Source organism: Oncorhynchus gorbuscha, unplaced genomic scaffold, assembly GCF_021184085.1.
Source record: "Oncorhynchus gorbuscha isolate QuinsamMale2020 ecotype Even-year unplaced genomic scaffold, OgorEven_v1.0 Un_scaffold_1117, whole genome shotgun sequence".
Classification (NCBI taxonomy): domain Eukaryota; kingdom Metazoa; phylum Chordata; class Actinopteri; order Salmoniformes; family Salmonidae; genus Oncorhynchus; species Oncorhynchus gorbuscha.
The window spans coordinates 117,841-142,690 of NW_025745992.1; the positions used below are offsets into that span (position 1 = coordinate 117,841).

At 47.7% G+C, this 24,850-nt stretch overlaps 1 protein-coding gene across 4 annotated transcripts in view; it reads right to left on the minus strand.

Moving 5' to 3' along the window:
• The window catches only part of LOC124021446 (mitogen-activated protein kinase 6-like), a 37,757-nt gene extending 13,517 nt beyond the window's left edge, over positions 1-24,240 (minus strand). For 2 of the 4 annotated variants that reach the window (XM_046336637.1, XM_046336633.1), the window contains exons 1-3: positions 19,785-19,941; positions 14,421-15,356; positions 11,054-11,371 (exon numbers count right to left, since the gene is read on the minus strand). In XM_046336637.1, coding sequence (XP_046192593.1) covers positions 11,054-11,371; positions 14,421-14,657 — 555 coding nt within the window. In that variant the 5' untranslated portion in view covers positions 14,658-15,356; positions 19,785-19,941. Of the gene's footprint in view, positions 1-11,053; positions 11,372-14,420; positions 15,357-19,784; positions 19,942-20,671; positions 21,055-23,963 lie in introns of those variants that run through there. The other 2 variants (XM_046336634.1, XM_046336635.1) reach the window with 2 other exon arrangements.
• Between the last annotated feature and the right edge of the window lie 610 nt (positions 24,241-24,850).

A 24,850-nucleotide genomic window follows, 5' to 3' on the forward strand; every position in this document is an offset into this window, starting at 1 on the left:
AGAATGACTCAACCCCTCTCCCCGTTCAGAATGACTCAACCCCTCTCCCCGTTCAGAATGACTCAACCCCTCTCCCCGTTCAGAATGACTCCAGCCCTCTCCCCGTTCAGAATGACTCAACCCCTCTCCCCGTTCAGAATGACTCAACTCCAGCCCTCTCCCCCCTCTCCCCGTTCAGAATGACTCCACTCAGAAACCCACCCCTCTCCCGTTCAGAATGACTCAACCCCTCTCCCCGTTCAGAATGACTCCAGCCCTCTCCCCGTTCAGAATGACTCAACCCGTTCTCTCCCGTTCAGAATGACTCAACCCCTCTCCCCGTTCAGAATGACTCAACCCCTCTCCCCGTTCAGAATGACTCAACCCCCTCCCCGTTCAGAATGACTCAACCCCTCTCCCCGTTCAGAATGACTCAACCCCTCTCCCGTTCAGAATGACTCAACCCCTCTCCCGTTCAGAATGACTCAACCCCTCTCCCTGTTCAGAATGACTCCAGCCCTCTCCCGTTCAGAATGACTCCAGCCCTCTCCCTGTTCAGAATGACTCAACTCCCCCTCTCCCTGTTCAGAATGACTCAACTCCCCCTCTCCCTGTTCAGAATGACTCAGAATGACCCCTCTCCCGTTCAGAATGACTCAACCCTCTCCCCGTTCAGAATGACTCAACCCCTCTCCCGTTCAGAATGACTCACCCCTCTCCCCGTTCAGAATGACCCCTCTCCCCGTTCAGAATGACACCCCTCTCCCCGTTCAGAATGACTCAACCTCCCCGTTCAGAATGACTCAACCCCTCTCCCGTTCAGAATGACTCAACCCCTCTCCCCGTTCAGAATGACTCTGACCCCTCTGTTCAGAATGACTCAACCCCTCTCCCGTTCAGAATGACCCCTCTCCCGTTCAGAATGACCCCTCTCCCGTTCAGAATGACTCAACCCCTCTCCCTGTTCAGAATGACTCAACCCCTCTCACCGTTCAGAATGACTCAACCCCTCTCCCTGTTCAGAATGACTCAACCCCTCTCACCGTTCAGAATGACTCAAACCGTTCAGAATGACTCAACCCCTCTCCCTGTTCAGAATGACTCAACCCCTCTCACCTTCAGAATGACTCAACCCCTCTCCCTGTTCAGAATGACTCAACCCCTCTCCCCTGTTCAGAATGACTCAACTCCCGTTCAGAATGACTCAACCCCTCTCCCAGTTCAGAATGACTCAACCCCTCTCCCTGTTCAGAATGACTCAACCCCTCTCCCTGTTCAGAATGACTCAACCCCTCTCCCGTTCAGAATGACTCAACCCCTCTCCCGTTCAGAATGACTCAACCCCTCTCCCTGTTCAGAATGACTCAACCCCTCTCCCCTCAGAATGACTCAACCCCTCTCCCGTTCAGAATGACTCAACCCCTCTCCCCCTCTCCCTGTTCAGAATGACTCAACCCTCTTCAGAATGACTCAACCTCTCTCCCTGTTCAGAATGACCCCTCTCTCCTGACTCAACCCCTCTCCCTGTTCAGAATGACTCAACCCCTTTCCCAGTTCAGAATGACTCCTGCCCTCTCCCTGTTCAGAATGACTCAACCTCTCTCTCCAGAATGACTCAACCCCTCTCCCTGTTCAGAATGACTCAACCCTCTCCCTGTTCAGAATGACTCCTGCCCTTCCCAGTTCAGAATGACTCCACCCCTCTCCCAGTTCAGAATGAACCCCACTCCCTGTTCAGAATGACTCAACCCTCTCTCCAGAATGACTCAACCCCTCTCCCTGTTCAGAATGTCTCAACCTCTCTCTCCAGAATGACTCAACCCCTCTCCCTGTTCAGAATGTCTCAACCTCTCTCTCCAGAATGACTCAACCCCTCTTTCTCGCTCTGTGTGTGTTCAGAATGAATAAACAGAATGTGACTGAAACTGGTTTATCAGCTCTTATGAGATACACCTAAACCACAGACCCATAGGTTACTAGTTTATTTCAATGAATGAAACAGTTGTCATGCTACTGTACTGCTGTGTGTGTGTGTGTGTGTGTGCGTGTGCGTGTGCGTGTGTGTGTGTCTCTCTCTCTCTCTCCAGGTCTGTATTGACTTCAAAAGCACCATTGATCCTGTTAACTACATTCAGCTAACGACCTCTTAATGGTTGAGAAGCAGAGACTCATCAAAGCTCTATCAACAGAACAATCTGCTTCTGGAAGCTTCCCCGACCGCTCCCTATAATGGACCCTGGTCAACAGTAGTGCACTGTAAAGCCCTATAATGGACCCTGGTCAACAGTAGTGCACTGTAAAGCCCTACAATGGACCCTGGTCAACAGTAGTGCACTATAAAGCCCTACAATGCACCCTGGTCAACAGTAGTGCACTGTAAAGCCCTACAATGGACCCTGGTCAACAGTAGTGCACTGTAAAGCCCTACAATGGACCCTGGTCAACAGTAATGCACTGTAAAGCCCTACAATGGACCCTGGTCAACAGTAGTGCACTGTAAAGCCCTACAATGGACCCTGGTCAACAGTAGTGCACTGTAAAGCCCTACAATGGACCCTGGTCAACAGTAGTGCACTGTAAAGCCCTACAGCCTCGCGCCCCTACAGCCTCGCGCCCCTACAGCCTCGCGCCCCTACAGCCTCGCGCCCCTACAGCCTCGCGCCCCTACAGCCTCGCGCCCCTACAGCCTCGCGCCCCTACAGCCTCGCGCCCCTACAGCCTCTGGCCCCTTTGCCGCACAAACAGTGAAAGAAAGAGCAAGGAGACATACACAGGCCCAGTCAGCAGCCACAGAAAGCAGGATAATCCCCCTGCCTCACAAACACACACACACACACCAATCTGTACTTCCGGGACAGTAGAGTCAGCAACAATACGCTGCCTGCCAGTCTGCCCTCAGGCCCTGCAACACAAAAGGTACCCACCAAACCAGTGCCCAGTCTTGTTATTCCATCCTCAAAAGTCCCCACAAGGACAGTAAAACAAGATCACACCCACAAGGACAAAGGCTATTTTAAGCTTACGGGTTAGCTGTTAGGGAAAATTGGATTTTGAATGGAAATCAATTCTTGATCCCCACAAGGTCCCATGCTGTGTGTGTGTGTGTGTGTGTGTGTGTGTGTGTGTGTGTGTGTGTGTGTGTGTGTGTGTGTGTGTGTGTGTGTGTGTGTGTGTGTGTGTGTGTGTGTGTGTGTGTGTGTGTGTGTGTGTGTGTGTGTGTGTGTGTGTGTGTGTGTGTTACAGTGGTAAAACAACACCCTCTGACCTGGGGAGAAATCATTAGTCGAAAAACATGAAACCATTTAATCCAACTGGAAAACATTTTGCAACGAAAACCAGTTTCTATTGGACAAATTCAAGTAGGCCCCTCCCCGTTCTGTTCCATTGGCTTCTGTTTGGTTCCCTGCTACGTCAGAGTGGTGAGCTGGCTGTTTCGGTCTCTGTTGCTAGAGTAGCCTAGTGGTTAGAGCGTTGGACTAGTAACCGGAAGGTTGCGAGTTCAAAACCCCCGAGCTGACAAGGTACAAATCTGTCGTTCTGCCCCTGAACAAGGCAGTTAACCCACTGTTCCTAGGCCGTCATTGAAAATAAGAATATGTTCTTAACTGACTTGCCTGGTTAAATAAAGGTAAAAAATAAATTTAAAAAAGGCTCACACACACACACACACCCTGTGTGTCAGTCAGGATATCATTATACAATTTTGAGAAGCACACAGGTTGTGCTGACCTTCTAAACGTAATGAACACCAGTCTGTAACCATGGCCTCCTTTATTATGGACATACCAATAAATCAATGAATTAGCTCAGGTAGGATAGTCCCATACTAAGCAGTCTAATGTCTTCAGCTCATAACAAGGCTCAGCTAGCGGGCCAACAAGGCTCAGCTAGCGGGCCAACAAGGCTCAGCTAGCGGGCCAACAAGGCTCAGCTAGCGGGCCAACAAGGCTCAGCTAGCGGGCCAACAAGGCTCAGCTAGCGGGCCAACAAGGCTCAGCTAGCGGGCCAACAAGGCTCAGCTAGCGGGCCAACAAGGCTCAGCTAGCGGGCCAACAAGGCTCAGCTAGCGGGCCAACAAGGCTCAGCTAGCGGGCCAACAAGGCTCAGCTAGCGGGCCAACAAGGCTCAGCTAGCGGGCCAACAAGGCTCAGCTAGCGGGCCAACAAGGCTCAGCTAGCGGGCCAACAAGGCTCAGCTAGCGGGCCAACAAGGCTCAGCTAGCGGGCCAACAAGGCTCAGCTAGCGGGCCAACAAGGCTCAGCTAGCGGGCCAACAAGGCTCAGCAGCGGGCCAACAAGGCTCAGCTAGCGGGCCAACAAGGCTCAGCTAGCGGGCCAACAAGGCTCAGCTAGCGGGCCAACAAGGCTCAGCTAGCGGGCCAACAAGGCTCAGCTAGCGGGCCAACAAGGCTCAGCTAGCGGGCCAACAAGGCTAAGCTAGCGGGCCGGGCAGCAAGCGGGCCAACAAGGCTAAGCTAGCGGGCCAAGGGACAACAAGGCTCTGCTAGCAGACCAAGGGACAACAAGGCTCAGCTAGGGGGCCAAGGGACAACAAGACTCAGCTAGCGGGCCAAGAGACAACAAGGCTCAGCTAGCAGGCCAAGAGACATGTGCACCAACTGGAAATGATCTAGGTTGAATGACAGAATGATCTAGATGTAGAGACAGGAGAAATTATCAACTTAACAAAACCTGGTGGATATTCTAAGCAACACCAGGGTCCGGTTGGCTGGGTGGGTATATTTAGAAATGGGTAGATGTCGCTCTTGCATCAGCAGTTTTTAAGCAACTGAAGGAGCAGTTAGAAAACCAGCCAACCAGCCAGCAGAATGTCATGAAATCAGTCAATACACTATCAGAAATGAGGAAACTCCAAGCAGTTCCCAGCAGTCAAGACGACTGTAGTCAGAGATTTGGCAACAACCAGCATGGTAGACTTGCCTGTAATGTTGCATAAGAAGTCTAGAACGAAAGAGGTTCTGAGAATCCACAGCAGATTAGAACAAGTGAACATTCTAACTAATTGTCTAACTCATTTCAGGAGAATTCACACACACACACACACACACACACACACACACACACACACACACACACACACACACACACACACACACACACACACACACACACACACACACACACACACACACACACCAAAGCCACAGGCCACAGGTTTGCAACAGTCAGAGAGGCTGTGTTATCTAGCCCAGTGTGTGACAGAGAGAAGAACCTGTTTCCACTCACTGAGCACTGTGCTGTTCTCACTGCCAGTGGGTCTTCCATTCATGACAGGAAGAACAGCCATGCTGCTATGGTTCTCTATGTAAAGCCTTTTTCTGGGTAGAATAGTTTACATTTTTTGCACAAATGAAGCTAAAGTAATGTGGTTTAAAAAAAAAAAACATATGTATGATCTGTCTCAGATGGGTGGCTAACACCTCAGTGGAAGGAAGGGGGGGGAGGGAGGAGAGGGAGGATGAAGAGGGAGTGTAGAGGAAGGGAAGAGAGGGAGGATGAAGAGGGAGTGTAGAGGAAGGGAAGAGAGGGAGGATGAAGAGGGAGTGTAGAGGAAGGGAAGAGAGGGAGGATGAAGAGGGAGTGTAGAGGAAGGGAAGAGAGGGAGGATGAAGAGGGAGTGTAGAGGAAGGGAAGAGAGGGAGGATGAAGAGGGAGTGTAGAGGAAGGGAAGAGAGGGAGGATGAAGAGGGAGTGTAGAGGAAGGGAAGAGAGGGAGGATGAAGAGGGAGTGTAGAGGAAGGGAAGAGAGGGAGGATGAAGAGGGAGTGTAGAGGAAGGGAAGAGAGGGAGGATGAAGAGGGAGTGTAGAGGAAGGGAAGAGAGGGAGGATGAAGAGGGAGTGTAGAGGAAGGGAGGAGGGAAAATAAGTGGAAGGAGAGGAAGGCAGCAGTTGTAGAGTACTATAGGGTTGTCTCAGAGAACCTGGTGACAGAGGATTAGTGGCTAGGTTTCCTCAGAGAGAGGAAGAAGGAGCTATACACACACACAGCTTTAATCCCCAGGAGATAGGTGTTAGGCATGTCTTTATACACACAGCTTTAATCCCCAGGAGATAGGTGTTAGGCATGTCTATATATACACACAGCTTTAATCCCCAGGAGATAGGTGTTAGGCATGTCTATATATACACACAGCTTTAATCCCTAGGAGATGTGTTAGGCATGTCTTTATACACACAGATTTAATCCCCAGGAGATGTGTGTTAGGCATGTCTATATATACACACAACTTTAATCCCCAGGAGATAGGTGTTAGGCATGTCTTTATACACACAGCTTTAATCCCCAGGAGATGTGTGTTAGGCATGTCTTTATACACACAGCTTTAATCCCCAGGAGATAGGTGTTAGGCATGTCTATATATACACACAGCTTTAATCCCCAGGAGATAGGTGTTAGGCATGTCTATATATACACACAGCTTTAATCCCCAGGAGATAGGTGTTAGGCATGTCTATATATACACACAGCTTTAATCCCCAGGAGATGTGTGTTAGGCATGTCTATATATACACACAGCTTTAATCCCCAGGAGATAGGTGTTAGGCATGTCTATATATACACACAGCTTTAATCCCCAGGAGATGTGTGTTAGGCATGTCTATATATACACACAGCTTTAATCCCTAGGAGATAGGTGTTAGGCATGTCTTTATACACACAGCTTTAATCCCCAGTAGATGTGTGTTAGGCATGTCTTTCTACACACAGCTTTAATCCCCAGGAGATGTGTGTTAGGCATGTCTTTATATATATATATATATACACACAGCTTTAACCCCCAGGAGATGTGTGTTAGGCATATCTTTATATATATATATATACACACAGCTTTAACCCCCAGGAGATGTGTGTTAGGCATGTCTTTATATATATATATATACACACAGCTTTAACCCCCAGGAGATGTGTGTTAGGCATGTCTTTATATATATATATATATATATACACACAGCTTTAACCCCCAGGAGATGTGTGTTAGGCATGTCTTTCTACACACAGCTTTAATCCCCAGGAGATGTGTGTTAGGCATGTCTTTCTACACACAGCTTTAATCCCCAGGAGATGTGTGTTAGGCATGTAGAATGGTTTATTTTAGAGCTGTTGCTCTGCTTATAAAAGGCGAATACACGACTCAACTAAGTTTTTCCCTGCCGTTTTAAAAGCCTTGTGAACCTTGGAGTGGAAGCGGCGAGCCAAGAGGAGCGCTGTGTATGTGTGTGTGTGTGTGTGTGTGTGTTGCTATAGCTGGGTAATTGGGTCAACGTGAGTATGTGTGTCATGGGAGGAGGACTGTGGTGGAGTGATCCGAGCTACAGCAGGAAGCATGTGTGGTGGTGGAATGACGTTCTCTCCCCTCTATCTTTCCCTTCCTCCCCCATCCCCCCCTGCCTCAGCCCCCCACACATTTTTCCCTTCCTCCCCTGTCTCAGCCCCCCTCCCTCTGTCTCAGCCCCCCCCCCCCATCCCCCATCTCAGCCCCCTCCCCCTGTCTCAGCCCCCTCCCTCTGTCTCAGCCCCCCCCATCTTCCCCCGTCTCAGCCCCCTCCCCCTGTCTCAGCCCCCTCCTCTCTCCTTATAACATTCCAGGAAATGTACACCTGCACATCAAGAGCAGCGACCATCTGCAAACCTACCAGTCTGCTGCTTCTTCATAATGACACACAGGCCTGGAGGGTGTTTAGGGGATATACGTCTCATTCACACCGATGTCTTTTCAGGGTTTTAGATGAGAACCACTTGTTTGGAAAATGACTAACTTACTTGGTTAAAAAAATATTTAAAAAACACCCCTTAAACCACTAGTTGCTCACATGTAAAAGACCGGCATGGTATTGTCTTCATTTGATCTAACTTCCTAGAACAAAACTGGGTTCAATAAAACGTTTTATATTCCGATAAACAAACCCTCAGTATGTATGTCAAGGCCATTTTGAATTAAGAAATCTTCAGGGTTGGATTACATCTTGTAAAATAGGAGGTCAAGTTGCCTCACTGAGCAGATGTCATATCACTCAGCTAATGCTAGTCTACACAGCCATGACCCTTGACCTGCTTCACTGAAGGGCACACTTAAGCTAAGCTAACTGCTAAGCTAGCTCACTCTGGTCCCGGCCGAGTCCCTGCCATGCTCACTGTGCCAAGCCGAAAAAGGAATGCTATTGCTAATGCTAAGCTAACGGACGCAAATGCAATGCTTTTGCCGAACCCAATGCGTCTCGTCAGCCCAAGGGCACGCTAAGCTAAATGCTAAACTAACACTGGTTGTAACAGGTCAGCCACGTTCCCTGCTTAACCTCAAGGCATGATTATGCTACGTTAGCAGCTTGAGAGCAGCTCTAAGGCTTGGAGAAAGGCTCCCACGATAGGCAGGACAAAGGAATGATTGACTGACTGGGAGGGAAATGCACAGGATGCTTGATTCCTGCCTGCACGTGAATTCCAGACATTCTTGGTGGTGGGCCACTGGGTGTTTGACTGCTGCGGGTCCCACAGAAGCAGGCTGAGGAGGCTCTGAGAAACTCTGCACACAACAGGCTCTCACACAAACCCCTCCACATACAGAACCACCCAATCCTCTAGCAGAGTTCAGAATATTTCTAAGGGTGGGGGGATGGGACAAATTCAGAGAACTTCAATAGAGCCTAAAGGAAGTCTGAGAAACAGACAATGTAATCTCCGTAAGAACCCAATCACCTAAACCCAATCAGAGACAAATGTTGGCCATATTAAGCCAATCAGGGCCCATCTCTGGTCATATTAAGCCAATCAGGGCCCATCTCTGGTCATATTAAGCCAATCAGGGCCCATCTCTGGTCATATTAAGCCAATCAGGGCCCATCTCTGGTCATATTAAGCCAATCAGGGCCCATCTCTGGTCATATTAAGCCAATCAGGGCCCATATCTGGTCATACTAAGCCAATCAGGGCCCATCTCTGGTCATACTAAGCCAATCAGGGCCCATCTCTGGTCAACACAGGACATGGAGTAGGTCTTGCTGAAGATTGGCTGATTGGCTAACAGCCGTGTTATATCAGACCGTATACCACAGGTATGACAAAACATACATTTTTACTGCCCTAATTGCACTAGTAACCAGGTTCTAACAGCAATAAGGCACCTCGGGGGTTTGTGGTATATGACCGATATACCACGGCCGAGGGCTGCATCCAGGCATTACGCCGTGCCATACACCACACCCCCTCGGGCCATATTGCTCAAATATAGCATCTATATAGACACTATAGAATATCTATACATTGAGACGTGTGCAAGTTCTTGCCAGTGTCCCGACAGAGACCAAGGTTAGTTGCTGCAAATGGGCTGGTTCTTTATTTAGACAGAGTGAGCTGTACAAATAGCATGCAGAGAGGCAGGGCCAGCCAGCTACCCCAACAGCAGGGCAGCTTGGGCAGGCAGGGGCACGTGAGTCAAGTGGTTGTCCCCCCCCCCGTCCACTCAGGCTGTGTGTGTGTCCAGGCTCTCTGGATGGTACATGGAATGCGACACCAAATGACCGTGATCCTCTGGAGAGAGAAGCGTGCACACACACACACACACCCCCACACACACACACTTGAGCTTCTGCAGTCCACGGAAATACAAAAAGAGTTGACATCAGCAGAGGGTCTTTTCAATAGGCCGTTCCCTTGCCTCCACCTCATCAAAACAAAACCTGCTTAGATAGGGAAAACACACAGCAGAACAGAGCTGCTATAGGGGCGAGGAGAGGCAGGAAGAGGACGGAATGTGGAGGGGGTGTCTGGCTAGAGACTGAAGATCGTGGGAAAATCTCTCCAACTTCAAACAACAGGCACCACACACACACACACACACACACACACACACACACACACACACACACACACACACACACACACACACACAAATGGAAATGCCAGTTTCCTGCTGTGTCCCCAGCACGATTGCTATTCAAAGAAGAGAGTGTTCTCTAGCGATGCGTCATTGCAGAGTAGCGAGTCAACACTTGATCTGTGATATGAGCCACTAAAACCAGCTGCTTTTGGGCTGTGTTGTGTGTGAAGCTGTGGCCTCGCTGTAAAAGACTCTGGCACGGGGCTGAGCAGTGTGTGAGAGAAAGTGTGAGGCCTAGCTAACTGTAAAAGTCCCGAGTGAATCCTGTGCTGTGCCAGAGAGAGAGGGCCGAGTCCCACACCAGACAGGCCCCGGTGATGACTAATCTAAGACACCTGTAGCTGCATGGTGACTACTCCACTCCTCTCTCCTCACCCCTTTCTTCATTCGTCTGTGACTCCTGCTCTCCCCTCGGAGTCCTGTCTAAAGAGCAGTGTACGACTGGGGAAAAGAGACACCTCAACCTACATTCTCCCAGAGCCAGACATATCAGCCTCATCTCCACATCTCTGAAGTTTGAACGCCTGACTGGTGCACAATATATACCACACAGCCTGGTCAGCACCACACAGCCTGGTCAACACCACACAGCCTGGTCAGCACCACACAGCCTGGTCAACACCACACAGCCTGATCAACACCACACAGCCTGGACAACACCACACAGCCTGGTCAACACCACACAGCCTGGTCAACACCACACAGCCTGGTCAGCACCACACAGCCTGGACAGCACCACACAGCCTGGACAACACCACACAGCCTGGTCAACACCACACAGCCTGGACAACACCACACAGCCTGGTCAACACCACACAGCCTGGACAACACCACACAGCCTGGACAACACCACACAGCCTGGTCAACAGTCTAAACTCTTGTCCTCGGCACCGGGGCAGGATGTGGATGCGGCCTCCCACCCCTCAACGGAAATATTGGTTCCCAGGGCCCTTATCTCAGCGGAAACATTTCCCCTGGGAAGGGAAACGGAGGCGCGACTTCAGGAACTACCATACCATCCTTGTTAACTTCCTGCGGTGCAGTGTGGTGTGATAGGCTGATTAGCGTCACCCGAGGGATTAGCCCAGTTGGTTTCTGGGCAATAAAGCCAGAACACTAGGCAGGTATCACATGGTTATTACAGACAGTAACGACTGTTAGTTGAACTAGCCTCTTACCTTGTGTGAGTAGTGAGGATCCATGATCCGGGCCAGTCCAAAGTCTCCTATCTTCAGCACCAGGTCCTCTGTGTTGACGAACAAGTTGGCAGGCTTCAGGTCTCTGTGCAGTACGTTGGCAGAGTGGATGTACTTGAGGCCTCTCAGCAGCTGGTACATGAAGAGTCTGGCGTGATCCTCAGAGAGGAGACCCCTCTCCAGGAGCTGACACAGGTCTGTCTCCATGTACTCCTGGACGATGTACACAGAGTTCACCTCTGTCAGAGAGACTATGTCCTCTGTTAGGTGACGACCGCTAGGCCCAAGGGTCTCAAATACCTGGCAGAGGGAAGGTGTTCATATGTTAACATCAACTCATACGAGCAGATATACACCTGCATGCAGTCTGTGTGTTCCTGACTGTGTGCAGTGTAACCTCCAAGCTGCCTGTTTAACACTAACTAGTGGGCGGTGGTCCAGCAATTGGAAGTGACTTGTATTGTTCGACTCAGGCCAAGTCGTATGACTGCAGAGTTTGATGTTGCAGTGTGACTTGAGCAAGGGGAGTCCCTCCCCCCCCGCCCCCTACTGTCTGCAGTGTTAGGAGCTGACCCGTTCCACTCCACTGTCTGCAGTGTTAGGAGCTGACCCATTCCACTACACTGTCTGCAGTGTTAGGAGCTGACCCGTTCCACTGTCTGCAGTGTTAGGAGCTGACCCGTTCCACTGACCCGTTCCACTGTCTGCAGTGTTAGGAGCTGACCCGTTCCACTGTCTGCAGTGTTAGGAGCTGACCCGTTCCACTGTCTGCAGTGTTAGGAGCTGACCCATTCCACTGTCTGCAGTGTTAGGAGCTGACCCATTCCACTGTCTGCAGTGTTAGGAGCTGACCCATTCCACTGTCTGCAGTGTTAGGAGCTGACCCATTCCACTGTCTGCAGTGTTAGGAGCTGACCCGTTCCACTGTCTGCAGTGTTAGGAGCTGACCCGATCCACTGTCTGCAGTGTTAGGAGCTGACCCGATCCACTGTCTGCAGTGTTAGGAGCTGACCCGATCCACTGTCTGCAGTGCTAGGAGCTGAACCGTTCCACTGCCTGCAGTGTTAGGAGCTGATTCCCTGTCTCCACTGACACTGTCTGCAGTGTTAGGAGCTGACCCATTCCACTGTCTGCAGTGTTAGGAGCTGACCCTGTTCCACTGTCTGCAGTGTTAGGAGCTGACCCATTCCACTGTCTGCAGTGTTAGGAGCTGACCCATTCCACTGTCTGCAGTGTTAGGAGCTGACCCATTCCACTGTCTGCAGTGTTAGGAGCTGACCCTGACCCATTCCACTGTCTGCAGTGTTAGGAGCTGACCCATTCCACTGTCTGCAGTGTTAGGAGCTGACTGTCCCTGACCCATTCCACTGTCTGCAGTGTTAGGAGCTGACCCATTCCACTGTCTGCAGTGTTAGGAGCTGACCCTGACCCATTCCACTGTCTGCAGTGTTAGGAGCTGACCCTGACCCATTCCACTGTCTGCAGTGTTAGGAGCTGACTGTCTGCCCTGACCCATTCCACTGTCTGCAGTGTTAGGAGCTGACCCATTCCACTGTCTGCAGTGTTAGGAGCTGACCCATTCCACTGTCTGCAGTGTTAGGAGCTGACCCATTCCACTGTCTGCAGTGTTAGGAGCTGACCCATTCCACTGTCTGCAGTGTTAGGAGCTGACCCATTCCACTGTCTGCAGTGTTAGGAGCTGACCCATTCCACTGTCTGCAGTGTTAGGAGCTGACCCATTCCACTGTCTGCAGTGCTAGGAGCTGACCCATTCCACTGTCTGCAGTGTTAGGAGCTGACCCATTCCACTGTCTGCAGTGCTAGGAGCTGACCCATTCCACTGTCTGCAGTGTTAGGAGCTGACCCATTCCACTGTCTGCAGTGTTAGGAGCTGACCCATTCCACTGTCTGCAGTGTTAGGAGCTGACCCATTCCACTGTCTGCAGTGTTAGGAGCTGACCCATTCCACTGTCTGCAGTGTTAGGAGCTGACCCATTCCACTGTCTGCACTGACCCATTCCACTGTCTGCAGTGTTAGGAGCTGACCCATTCCACTGTCTGCAGTGCTAGGAGCTGACCCATTCCACTGTCTGCAGTGTTAGGAGCTGACCCATTCCACTGTCTGCAGTGTTAGGAGCTGACCCATTCCACTGTCTGCAGTGCTAGGAGCTGACCCAGTTAGGAGCTGACCCATTCCACTGTCTGCAGTGCTAGGAGCTGACCCATTCCACTGTCTGCAGTGTTAGGAGCTGACCCATTCCACTGTCTGCAGTGTTAGGAGCTGACCCATTCCACTGTCTGCAGTGCTAGGAGCTGACCCATTCCACTGCCTGCAGTGCTAGGAGCTGACCCATTCCACTGTCTGCAGTGCTAGGAGCTGACCCATTCCACTGTCTGCAGTGTTAGGAGCTGACCCATTCCACTGTCTGCAGTGTTAGGAGCTGACCCATTCCACTGTCTGCAGTGTTAGGAGCTGACCCATTCCACTGTCTGCAGTGTTAGGAGCTGACCCATTCCACTGTCTGCAGTGTTAGGAGCTGACCCATTCCACTACACTGTCTGCAGTGTTAGGAGCTGACCCGTTCCACTACACTGTCTGCAGTGCTAGGAGCTGACCCATTCCACTGTCTGCAGTGCTAGGAGCTGACCCATTCCACTGTCTGCAGTGTTAGGAGCTGACCCATTCCACTGTCTGCAGTTAGGAGCTGACCCATTCCACTGTCTGCAGTGCTAGGAGCTGACCCATTCCACTGTCTGCAGTGTTAGGAGCTGACCCGTTCCACTCCACTGTCTGCAGTGCTAGGAGCTGACCCATTCCACTGTCTGCAGTGCTAGGAGCTGACCCATTCCACTGTCTGCAGTGCTAGGAGCTGACCCATTCCACTGTCTGCAGTGCTAGGAGCTGACCCATTCCACTGTCTGCAGTGCTAGGAGCTGACCCATTCCACTGTCTGCAGTGCTAGGAGACCCATTCCACTGTCTGCAGTGTTGGAGCTGACCCATTCCACTGTCTGACCCATTCCACTGTCTGCAGTGTTAGGAGCTGACCCATTCCACTGTCTGCAGTGCTAGGAGCTGACCCATTCCACTGCTGACCCATTCCACTGTCTGCAGTGCTAGGAGCTGACCCATTCCACTGTCTGCAGTGCTAGGAGCTGACCCATTCCACTGTCTGCAGTGTTAGGAGCTGACCCATTCCACTGTCTGCAGTGCTAGGAGCTGACCCATTCCACTGTCTGCAGTGCTAGGAGCTGACCCATTCCACTGTCTGCAGTGCTAGGAGCTACATTTCCATACGAATGGCCAATAAAAAGTATTGTACAGTTCGTTACTGCATTTCCTGCGTTACCTTGACGGTGTTGTCGTGGTCCAGCCTCCTGATGATCTTGATCTCTCTCAGGGCGTGTTTGACGCTCTGAGGATCCGTCAGAATGATCTTCTTCACCGCCACTCGTTTGTCGCAGTCCGTGTCGATGGCTGAGAACACCAGGCCGTTCCCTCCGTAGCCCAGAGGCTTCAGGTCCATGTAACGTGGGCCCAGGTCAAACCCGTGGATGTTCATCAGAGACTCAAACTTCTCCGCCATCTTGGATTTGGTGTTTTGACTAAGTTTGCGATTGACTTTGGGGGTTGTTCAATACAAAATGGACAAACTGACTGGAAATAAGCTATAGGAGGTCTTGCCTGGTGTGTAACATTGTAAAAATAGAAATGTGGATGGTATAACCCTCACAGAAGACTACTGTTTCCCCCTGTCTAACCCTCACAGAATCACACGGCTCTCGGACTCACAACCAGAGTAGAAAGTCATGTTTGTTTGACAAATGGAGCAACTTTTTCCAGGCCTAATATGAATGACTTTTTCAAAATCTGTTTTGTTGTTGTTGGTTGTTTTTGCCGTTCCTCCGGTTATTAAACCGTTTTTAAACGTTTATAGTGTTTAACAGCCAGCAATAATGGAATGAACTCAAGAGGCCAATTCAAAAACTACAACAGCATCTTGTTGCATCCTCACAGTGCAGATACATTCAGTGATAGACTCATCCTGTGTAGCTGCATTGATTACAATTGCGCCAAAATGAACTACAATTTTAAATTCAATTTTTTTTGTGTTTTTTTTTTTGTGTGTATTTACTCAAATCTTCTTCCTGTTGAAACCACCGCTCATCCAAAAATGGTGTCTTGCCTTTTAGTCTTCACAGAGTAGTCTGGCCCTCAACAATCGGGTGGCTCAAGCTCACCACAGTCGCAATCAAAACTATCCTCCATTTTACATAGGGGTAACCTGAAACAGAAACAACACAATGCTTGAGGTCAGCAATCAGACAACAATCAGACAATAGTAACACTGCCATGGCTGGTTGACTGGACACGGTTCCATTCAGCCGTTTTAATAGCCTGACGTCAAACTGACTGAACGACTGTCACTGGCCAATTAATGATGACCCAAAATACAAATACATGGAGAGAAATGTTAGCTAATACATTTCAAAAAGTTTCAAACTAGGTTTTTTCATCCAATTGGCGACAGATTTTCCACACAAATATTCTTTAAAAAATCTGCATAAAAACAATATGCAAATTTTCCCGCTGGAGCGGCAGGGTAGCCTAGTGGTTAGAGTGTTGGACTAGTAACCGAAAGGTTGCGAGTTCAAACCCCCGAGCTGACAAGGTACAAATCTGTCGTTCTGCCCCTGAACAGGCAGTTAACCCACTGTTCCCAGGCCGTCATTGAAAATAAGAATATGTTTTTAACTGACTTGCCTGGTAAAATTAAAATTAAAAAATTGACATGTACATGATGATTCACACTTTACGAACAGAGTTGAAATATCTAGCCAACATTTTTTTATTGAATTACATTGGTTGTTATTAACGTCGGCCGATTTGACACTTTGGCTTTGGTTTAAAGGCAAATACAAATGCATACTAGTTGTAGTCATGGCTCCTGCTCGAGACGACACATTCTGGGTGATTTGAAACAACGTCAATATCTTACTGGCTTCTCTAGCGAGCTCTCATTGGCCATTGATAATCACCGTTCTCAGTCAAAACTTGTCGTTGCACATCTCGCACTACAAGAGCGTTGCAGAGTTCGTGCCGTTAAAATCAAACGTTTGAAAATATTGGGATGTCTAGGACTGCTCAAAGGTTGGATTGGAAAACCACAGATTGCGTCTCTGACCCGCTCTCATTAAAAGCGTTGGTGACAGCCGCGCGCCTCAAGTAGGCAACGACATGGGGATTTCATATCCGATCTCAAAAACTAGTCTGGGACAACAACGTGGTGTCAGAGTATTTCACATTAATTCTGTACGCAAATCCGAGACACTCCACTTAGTATGATATGCATTAATTTGTGGATGTCCATCATACATTTCATATGATATGTTACAAATTGCAATTCGTACAATATATGTTACAAATTTGCTAAAAATATGGATATTCCAATTTGTTTTGATCATTTTTTGCTAAGTGGCTAACGTTAGCTTTAGGGGAAAGTTAGCTAACATGCTAAGTGGTTGCAAAATAGCTATAAAAAAAGTAGTAAGTAGTTGCAAAGTCCGAATTAGCTCAAATGCAACCTTTGGGTTGTTATAAGTTTGCGTTATACACTCACCCAACCACGCTCCTTTAAATTTATGCCATAAGTAACCTATCTTATGTAAGTAACAATACCAAACGTAACACATCATACTAATTTGAGTGTCCCGGATTTACTTTACGTCTAATCGATGAGACCAGTCTGGGGACTGCTAAATCGGGGAAAAATCATGTAGTGTACAGTCGTGGCCAAAAGTTTGGAGAATGACACAAATATTAATTTTCACCAAGTCTGCTGCCTCTGTATGATGGCAATTTGCATATACTCCAGAATGTTATGAAGAGTGATCAGATGAATTGCAATTATTTGCAAAGTCCCTCTTTGCCATGCAAATTAACTGAATCCCCCAAAAACATTTCCACTGCATTTCAGCCCTGCCACAAAAGGACCAGCTGACATCATGTCAGTGATTCTCTTGTTGACACAGGTGTGAGTGTTGACGAGGACAAGGCTGGAGATCACTCTCATGCTGTTTGAGTTCGAATAACAGACTGGAAGCTTCAAAAGGAGGGTGGTGCTTGGAATCATTGTTCTTCCTCTGTCAACCATGGTTACCTGCAAGGAAACACGTGCCCTCATCATTGCTTTACATATAAGGGCTTCACAGGCAAGGATATTGCTGCCAGTAAGATTGGATCATCAAGAACTTCAAGGAGAGTGGTTCAATTGTTGTGAAGAAGGCTTCAGGGCACCCAAGAAAGCCCAGCCAGCACCAGGAATGTCTCCTAAAGTTGATTCAGCTGCGGGATCAGCTTGCTCAGGAATGGCAGCAGGCAGGTGTGATTGCATCTGCACGCACAGTGAGGCAAAGACTTTTGGAAGATGGCCTGGCGTCAAGAAGGGCAGCAAAGAAGCCACTTCTCTCCAGGAAAAACATAAGGGACAGACTGATATTCTGCAAAAGGTACAGGGATTGGACTGCTGAGGACTGGGGTAAAGTCATTTTCTCTGATGAATCCCCTTTCCGATTGTTTGGGGCATCCGGAAAAAAGCTTGTCCGGAGAAGACAAGGTGAGCGCTACCATCAGTCCCTGTGTCATGCCAACAGTAAAGCATCCTGAGACCATTCATGTGTGGGGTTGCTTCTCAGCCAAGGGAGTGGGCTCACTCACAGCCATGGATAAAGAATGGTACCAACACATCCTCCGAGAGTAACTTCTCCCAACCATCCAGGAACAGTTTGGTGACGAACAATGCCTTTTCCAGCATGATGGAGCACCTTGCCATAAGGCAAAAGTGATAACTAAGTGGCTCGGGGAACAAAACACCAATATTTGGGGTCCATGGCCAGGAAACTCCCCAGACCTTAATCCCATTGAGAACTTGTGGTCAATCCTCAAGAGGCGGGTGGACAAACAAAACCCCACAAATTCTGACAAACTCCAAGTATTGATTATGCAAGAATGGGCTGCCATCAGTCAGGATGTGGCCCAGAAGTGAATTGACAGCATGCCAGGGAGGATTGCAGAGATCTTGAAAAAAAAGGGTCAACACTACAAATATTGACTCTTTGCATCAACTTCGTGTAATTGTCAATAAAAGCCTTTGACACTTATGAAATGCTTGTAATTATACTTCAGTATTCCATAGTAACATCTGACAAAAATATCTAAAGACACTGAAGCAGCAAACTTTGTGTAAATTAATATTTGTGTCATTCTCAAAACTTTTGGCCACAAATGTACACCTGGCTTAAATGTGGATGGACTGGACCTCCGACCTCACATAAAATGCCAGTTTTTATAAAAATACCTCTTTGAGCACCCAACGAATAGTGTTACCCAGGCCAAACCCAGATGACGCTGGGCCAATTGTGCGCCGCTCTATGGTACTCCCAATCATGGCCGGATGTGATGCAGCCTGGTTTCGAACCAGGTACTGCAGTGTCTCAGCGAGCTGCTCCCTACGTCACTCTTAGACCACTGCGTCACTCGGGATTTAGTGACTTCCGTGTTTGTGTGCCCTGCCTGGCTAAACGCAGCTGCTCCTCTCCTGCTCCACTGAGGCAGCGCCACTCTAGCCTTTTGGTCCTCACCCCTCTGCTGCAGCAAGTGAAGTTAATTTATTAAATCGGCTCCTTGTCAAATGACACCACAGCTGTCTATAAGGCATAAACAATAATAACAAGTTAAAAAACAAAGTGTACTATTATTGTGTCAAAAAAAGTACTTGCTGTCTTTTTTAATGTGCATTTTAATGATTTAATGTCTCATTGCATGAGAGGACTGAGAGACAGCATAAACGTAAAAACAAATCGCTTTTGTCATCTAGGGACAAATAGACAAAAGCTACTTTTTTTCCTTAAAAAAAATACAATAAATAAATGTTAAGCGCCGCTCAACTCCGTAGTAAATCGTGGAGTTGAGTCGGCTGGTAAACTCGCTACTGTAGCATCATTCGCTAACTAGCGACACACTTTCTATCCAAAACGGAACCAGAAAAACACTCCGAAATGTTTAAATGTCAATAACATGGCGAGAGCAGCTTGCCAACAAAACATACTCGCCGTATTACCGACTATAGGTTATTTTGTGTGAAGATAACCACGTTATTACGATGAACTTTCTCCAGATAGCCACTGCTAGCCAAGTTAACCATGTGATCCCCCCCCCCCCATTAAAGTCGTGAACCTCCGACTCCGGTGATAATTCGGGGAACCGACCCCCTAGTTGACTGTTCGCATTATCCTAACCTTACAGGGAGAAAATTAAATACCGTTGATATTCAGCCGAAGGCTTCTTCCATTATAACGTTATCGATATAAACGTTTTATCCACATATTTGGTTAATAAAGAGAGATAAATGTCCAACAATCCCCGTGACATGAACAAAGGCGCCCTGTTGTTGGCCAGAGGGTCTTGAGTGGAGCTGGTTAAGCGCACAAGGCCGTCGCTAGTCAGCTTTATTCGGCTCCGTGGTCGTCCCTCTGAGCCATACAACATCAGATCCTGCTCCCCTCCTAACACAAAGCCGACGTCGAAAACCCGACGACGAAAATGTCACATAAACCTGCCGTTTAAAAACATAATACGACCTTCCCACATAACAATACACTTATCCAACCAAACAAAAAACAACAACAACAAAAAAGAGTATTGAATCACTTACTGTTCTCGTCCGTTTCATTTGATATAGCGATGATTTTTCAAAGCGATATAAGGTCGGGCTGCGCTAAGTCCGCGCCGCGCTGCGAGTCTGTTACCATCGCCATTCAGACTGGCTGCCCGCGTCAGCGTCCGCGTCATTCAACAGACGTGGAGAACGGAGACGATGGGGAATCGGGCGGTAAATTCAAAATATCGGAATAAAAAACAAATATTTAGGGAGATTCTATCTTCTAATGTTTGTTTGATGTTATTTTACTGACTGTGTTTTTTTGTTATGTTTTTTTAATATAGTCTTAGTGTCCGAATACACTTATTTTACGCTGTGGGCCCTGAAGTTATTGACAGCCAGCCAGGCAGAATCTTATCCTAAATAGATAGCCCCAATACAAAGGAAAAACACTAACAGGCCGCCATCACTATTGAATGGAGGATCAAAGCAGCCTGGGGAAACCTCAAAAACAGTTCAACATTAAGTAACAGTCATTAAAACACTTAAAAAACCATTAACATCCATTAACAACAGTTAACACCAATTCATTATTCAACTGATGATAGTTAGGATTATGTTCATTCAGAAGGTCATTGTTTTTAGACGTAGGTCTAAAATTGACAACCTGTCATGTTCAGCCTATAGGCCTATATAAAGCCTATAGCCTAATTGACAATCATATTGAGCCTATATATATATATATATAAAGCCTATATCTTATATTTATAGTAAACACAGAGACTATGCGGTTGAGTCTGACTGCTCAATGAAATACCGATGTATTAAACTTAAAGTAAAACACAGATCGATAGGCGGTATAAACTTATCTTCACATCAAATTCAATCAATCATTTAATCATGACCTATAGTTTTCTGTATTTCTCTCGCGTGTATTTTACCTGTTATTGACTGGGCACAGGTGTAGTCAGTGCCTGTTACGTTTGGACCATATGTCACACACAGTTGCTGAGACGGAGGATTATATTTGTATTTTCAAAATAAATATTCAAAACCAACACTGAAGAGAGATACTAATATTTGTGTCAACTTCCAAGCAAGTCAGTCAGACAAGACAGACACACTTGTTTTGGAAATTCTTCTGCTTGCGAAGGACTGCGGAGGTCCTGCCGTTGTTTTTCATCCTTCAGCAGCAATGCAGTGTTTTCTGAGTTTGGCCTAAATGCTATTTTCAGATTATGGTACACAGTACTGGGTTATTAGCCGCGTTAGAGGTAAAAGTCCCTCGGAAAGGTTACTGGTGCTGCACGAGGATTTAGATAGTCCATCTGTCATGATGCGCAGGGCTTGTCGCCTTTTTCTGCTTTTTTTTTTTTATCTTCTTTTTTTCCCCGACTGGCGGTATGTGGAATCTCTCGCACTGCGATCTACCTACATCCTTCCGAAAATAATATTCCGAATAAAGGAATAAAAATCACACAGAAATAAAACAGAATAGCCAAAATATTCGGATCCAGAGATATTCCGATAGATTCTGCAGGTCTGGGGTCCTTGTCTGCTATGCAGAAGCTTCACCAGTCAGTCTGTGAGCCAGTGTGATGTAACAACATCAGCATAGGCAGCACCAGAGCAGGGGAGAGCGGAGGGGAAGGAGGATATGTGGGATATGTTGATGAATGAACGAGCAACAGAATCGGCCAGTTTAATGAGAGGACCGGAAGAGGCCGGACGCGGAAGCAGCAGGAGCAATATGGTAGGTTGCTCCCATCAACTGCAGTGTCCATCAGCAGGGCCAGCAGACCATGTGAAGAGCCGTGTGGCTGAGAATGCTGCAGAACGTTACCTGACCCAGCCTGGGATGATGATGTCGACTAGTGGGATGGAGAGACTGGAGGGATGCCAGTCTATTATGCAACAGACATGGTGAGGTGAGCATTTTGAGACCATGTCCAAGGAGCAGGCTACAGATCAGCTTCTCTATGACAGTTCCATATGAAGGTGTAAAGGAAAGTAGCTGAATGGAATTCTGACCAATGGTACAAATTGCCTACGTTCACACATAAATCAATAACTATGACATAGATCAATAACTACAGTAATATATAGATTAATCACGACAGTAATATATAGATGAATCACGACAGTAATATATAGATGAATCACGACAGTAATATATAGATCAATCACTATGGTAATATATAGATCAATCACTATAGTAATATATAGACCAATGACTACAGTAATATATAGACCAATAACTACAGTAATATATAGATCAATAACTACAGTAATATATAGCTCAATAACTACAGTAATATATAGACCAATCACTACAGTGATATATAGACCAATCACTACAGTAATATATAGACCAATCACTACAGTAATATATAGATCAATCACTACAGTAAGACATAGATCAATACCTGTGGTATAGATCAATACCTGTGGTCTAAGGCACTGCATCTCAGTGCAAGAGGTATCACTACAGTCCCTGGTTCGATTCCAGACTGTATCACATCCAGCTGTGATTGGGAGTCCCATAGGGCGACGCACAATTGGCCCGGCTTCGTCTGGGTTTTGGCGGGGTACACTTTACCCCCCCCCCAAGGTTAGTCTACAGTATAATTTGTTGAGTCCCTTAGACTCCCCCTCAAAGAACATTCATATTGTATATTCATTATGTCAACCTGCTGAGGGGAGCTGAAGTAATAGGATATCCATCACACTGGCTTATGTAACTAATGTACCTAATGTAACTAATGTAACTAATGTTGATCTGTTGAAACTGAAGCCGTAGCACTATACAGATGGTCAGTATGAAGTATCACCATACAGATGGTCAGTATGAGGTAGCACCATAGAGATGGTCAGTATGAAGTAGCACCATACAGATGGTCAGTATGAAGTAGCACCATACAGATGGTCAGTATGAAGTAGCACCATACAGATGGTCAGTATGAAGTATCACCATACAGATGGTCAGTATGAAGTATCACCACACAGATGGTCAGTATGAAGTAGCACCATACAGATGGTCAGTATGAAGTAGCACCATACAGATGGTCAGTATGAAGTAGCACCACACAGATGGTCAGTATGAAGTAGCACCATACAGATGGTCAGTATGAAGTAGAACCATACAGATGGTCAGTATGAAGTATCACCACACAGATGGTCAGTATGAAGTATCACCATACAGATGGTCAGTATGAAGTAGCACCATACAGATGGTCAGTATGAAGTAGCACCACACAGATGGTCAGTATGAAGTAGCACCACACAGATGGTCAGTATGAAGTAGCACCATACAGATGGTCAGTATGAAGTAGCACCACACAGATGGTCAGTATGAAGTAGCACCATACAGATGGTCAGTATGAAGTATCACCACACAGATGGTCAGTATGAAGTAGCACCACACAGATGGTCAGTATGAAGTATCACCATACAGATGGTCAGTATGAAGTAGCACCATAGATAGTGGGAGCTGGATTTGACAAAACAAAGCTGTCGTGACTTTGATATCACATTTAAACTCGATCCTAATGCACACAGGGACAACACACCTGTGTCTACACTGTTACCACAGAACCACTTTATATGGGTGTGCTGTGCTTTACGGGCTGAGACATCCCTGTCTGAGTCCCGGGATGCATTACAAATAGCACCCTAGGGCATAGGGGTCTATTTGGGACTTCATTCCCGTGTTAGTTCATCTGCACAGAACGTTCTCTGTCCTCAGAGTGTGAAGAGTGGTTTCTGACTGCCGTGTCTCCAAGGAGACGTGAAAATTCTGTTTACACCCGTCTGTCACGTTATATGCGGCTGTGATGATGACAGCGGGCATAATCACAAAGGAAGCTCATCACAAGCCTGCCTGCATATGCCTGTCTTTCTGAGTGCCTGCTTGTCTGCCTGTCTGTCTTTCTGCCTGCCTCAGCCTCAACTCATGCTTCCAGCTCACCATATCTCACCACAGAGAGTGAAAAGAAGAGACATACAGAGATCTCTAGCGCTCGTTGTTCATCTACAATCGTCAAAAACTAAATTGCTATTCGGCTGAAACAGACAGTCACAGGATCTTGCCCAGCCAACAAACCTGTCATGTCTCTTAGACTCTCCTATATGCCCATAGAACACTTCAACCAGAGTCCCTCCGCACTTATACTGTTCTTCTGCCTTGTTCAACTTAGTCTGTAACTTGATATTACAGCCGTCTATCTCTCTTACCATGGTTGAAATCCTCCTGGAGTGTCAGGAACGCCATGGTACAGAACAGCAGTTAATCCATACAGTTATGCACTAAAGAAAGAGACCAATATCCAACTGTCCAACACGGCTTGTCCCACAGTCCACAGGGCTTTACAGTAGCCCCTCAGCAGCCAGGCAAAGGGAAGTAGACAGTTGCCAGACAGACAGTCCACTAGTAGCCTGTGGAGTGATACAGTACTGGTGTAGAAATAGATTGTCACAGTCTTGGTGATATGTTGTGTTGCTCCATGTGAGTCAGTCTGGGTTGGGAGGTGGAGCTCCATGAAGAGTACATGTAGGCTGAACATGGAGAGAGAGAGAGAGGAGAGAGAGAGAGAGAGAGAGAGAGAGAGAGAGAGAGAGAGAGAGAGAGGAGGGAGGGAGGGAGGGAGGAGCAGAGGGGGGATGGGGGAGGAAGGGGGAGAGAGGGAGTGAGGGGGAGGAAGGAAGGAGCGAATGAGAGACCGAGGGGGAGAGACAGGGGGGGAAGGAGGAGAGAGAAAAAAGAGAGGGAGGGAGAGAGGGACATTAAGAGAGAGGGAGGAGAGAGGGAGAGTGGGGGAGGAGTCTAAGCTGAATATGGTTAGATCTGTCACTGTCACAATGTCTGTTAGGCCACTGCCTGTTAGATACTCTCTCTCTCTCTCTCTCTCTCTCTCTCTCTCTCTCTCTCCATCTCTCTGTCTCTCTCTGTCTCTCCCTCCATCTCTCTGTCTCTCTCTGTCTCTCCCTCCATCTCTCTGTCTCTCTCTGTCTCTCCCTCCATCTCTCTGTCTCTCCCTGCATCTCTCTCTCGCTCTCTGTCTCTCCCTGCACCTCTCTCTCTCTCTCTGTCTGTTTGTCTCTCTCTCTCTCTCTCTCTCTCT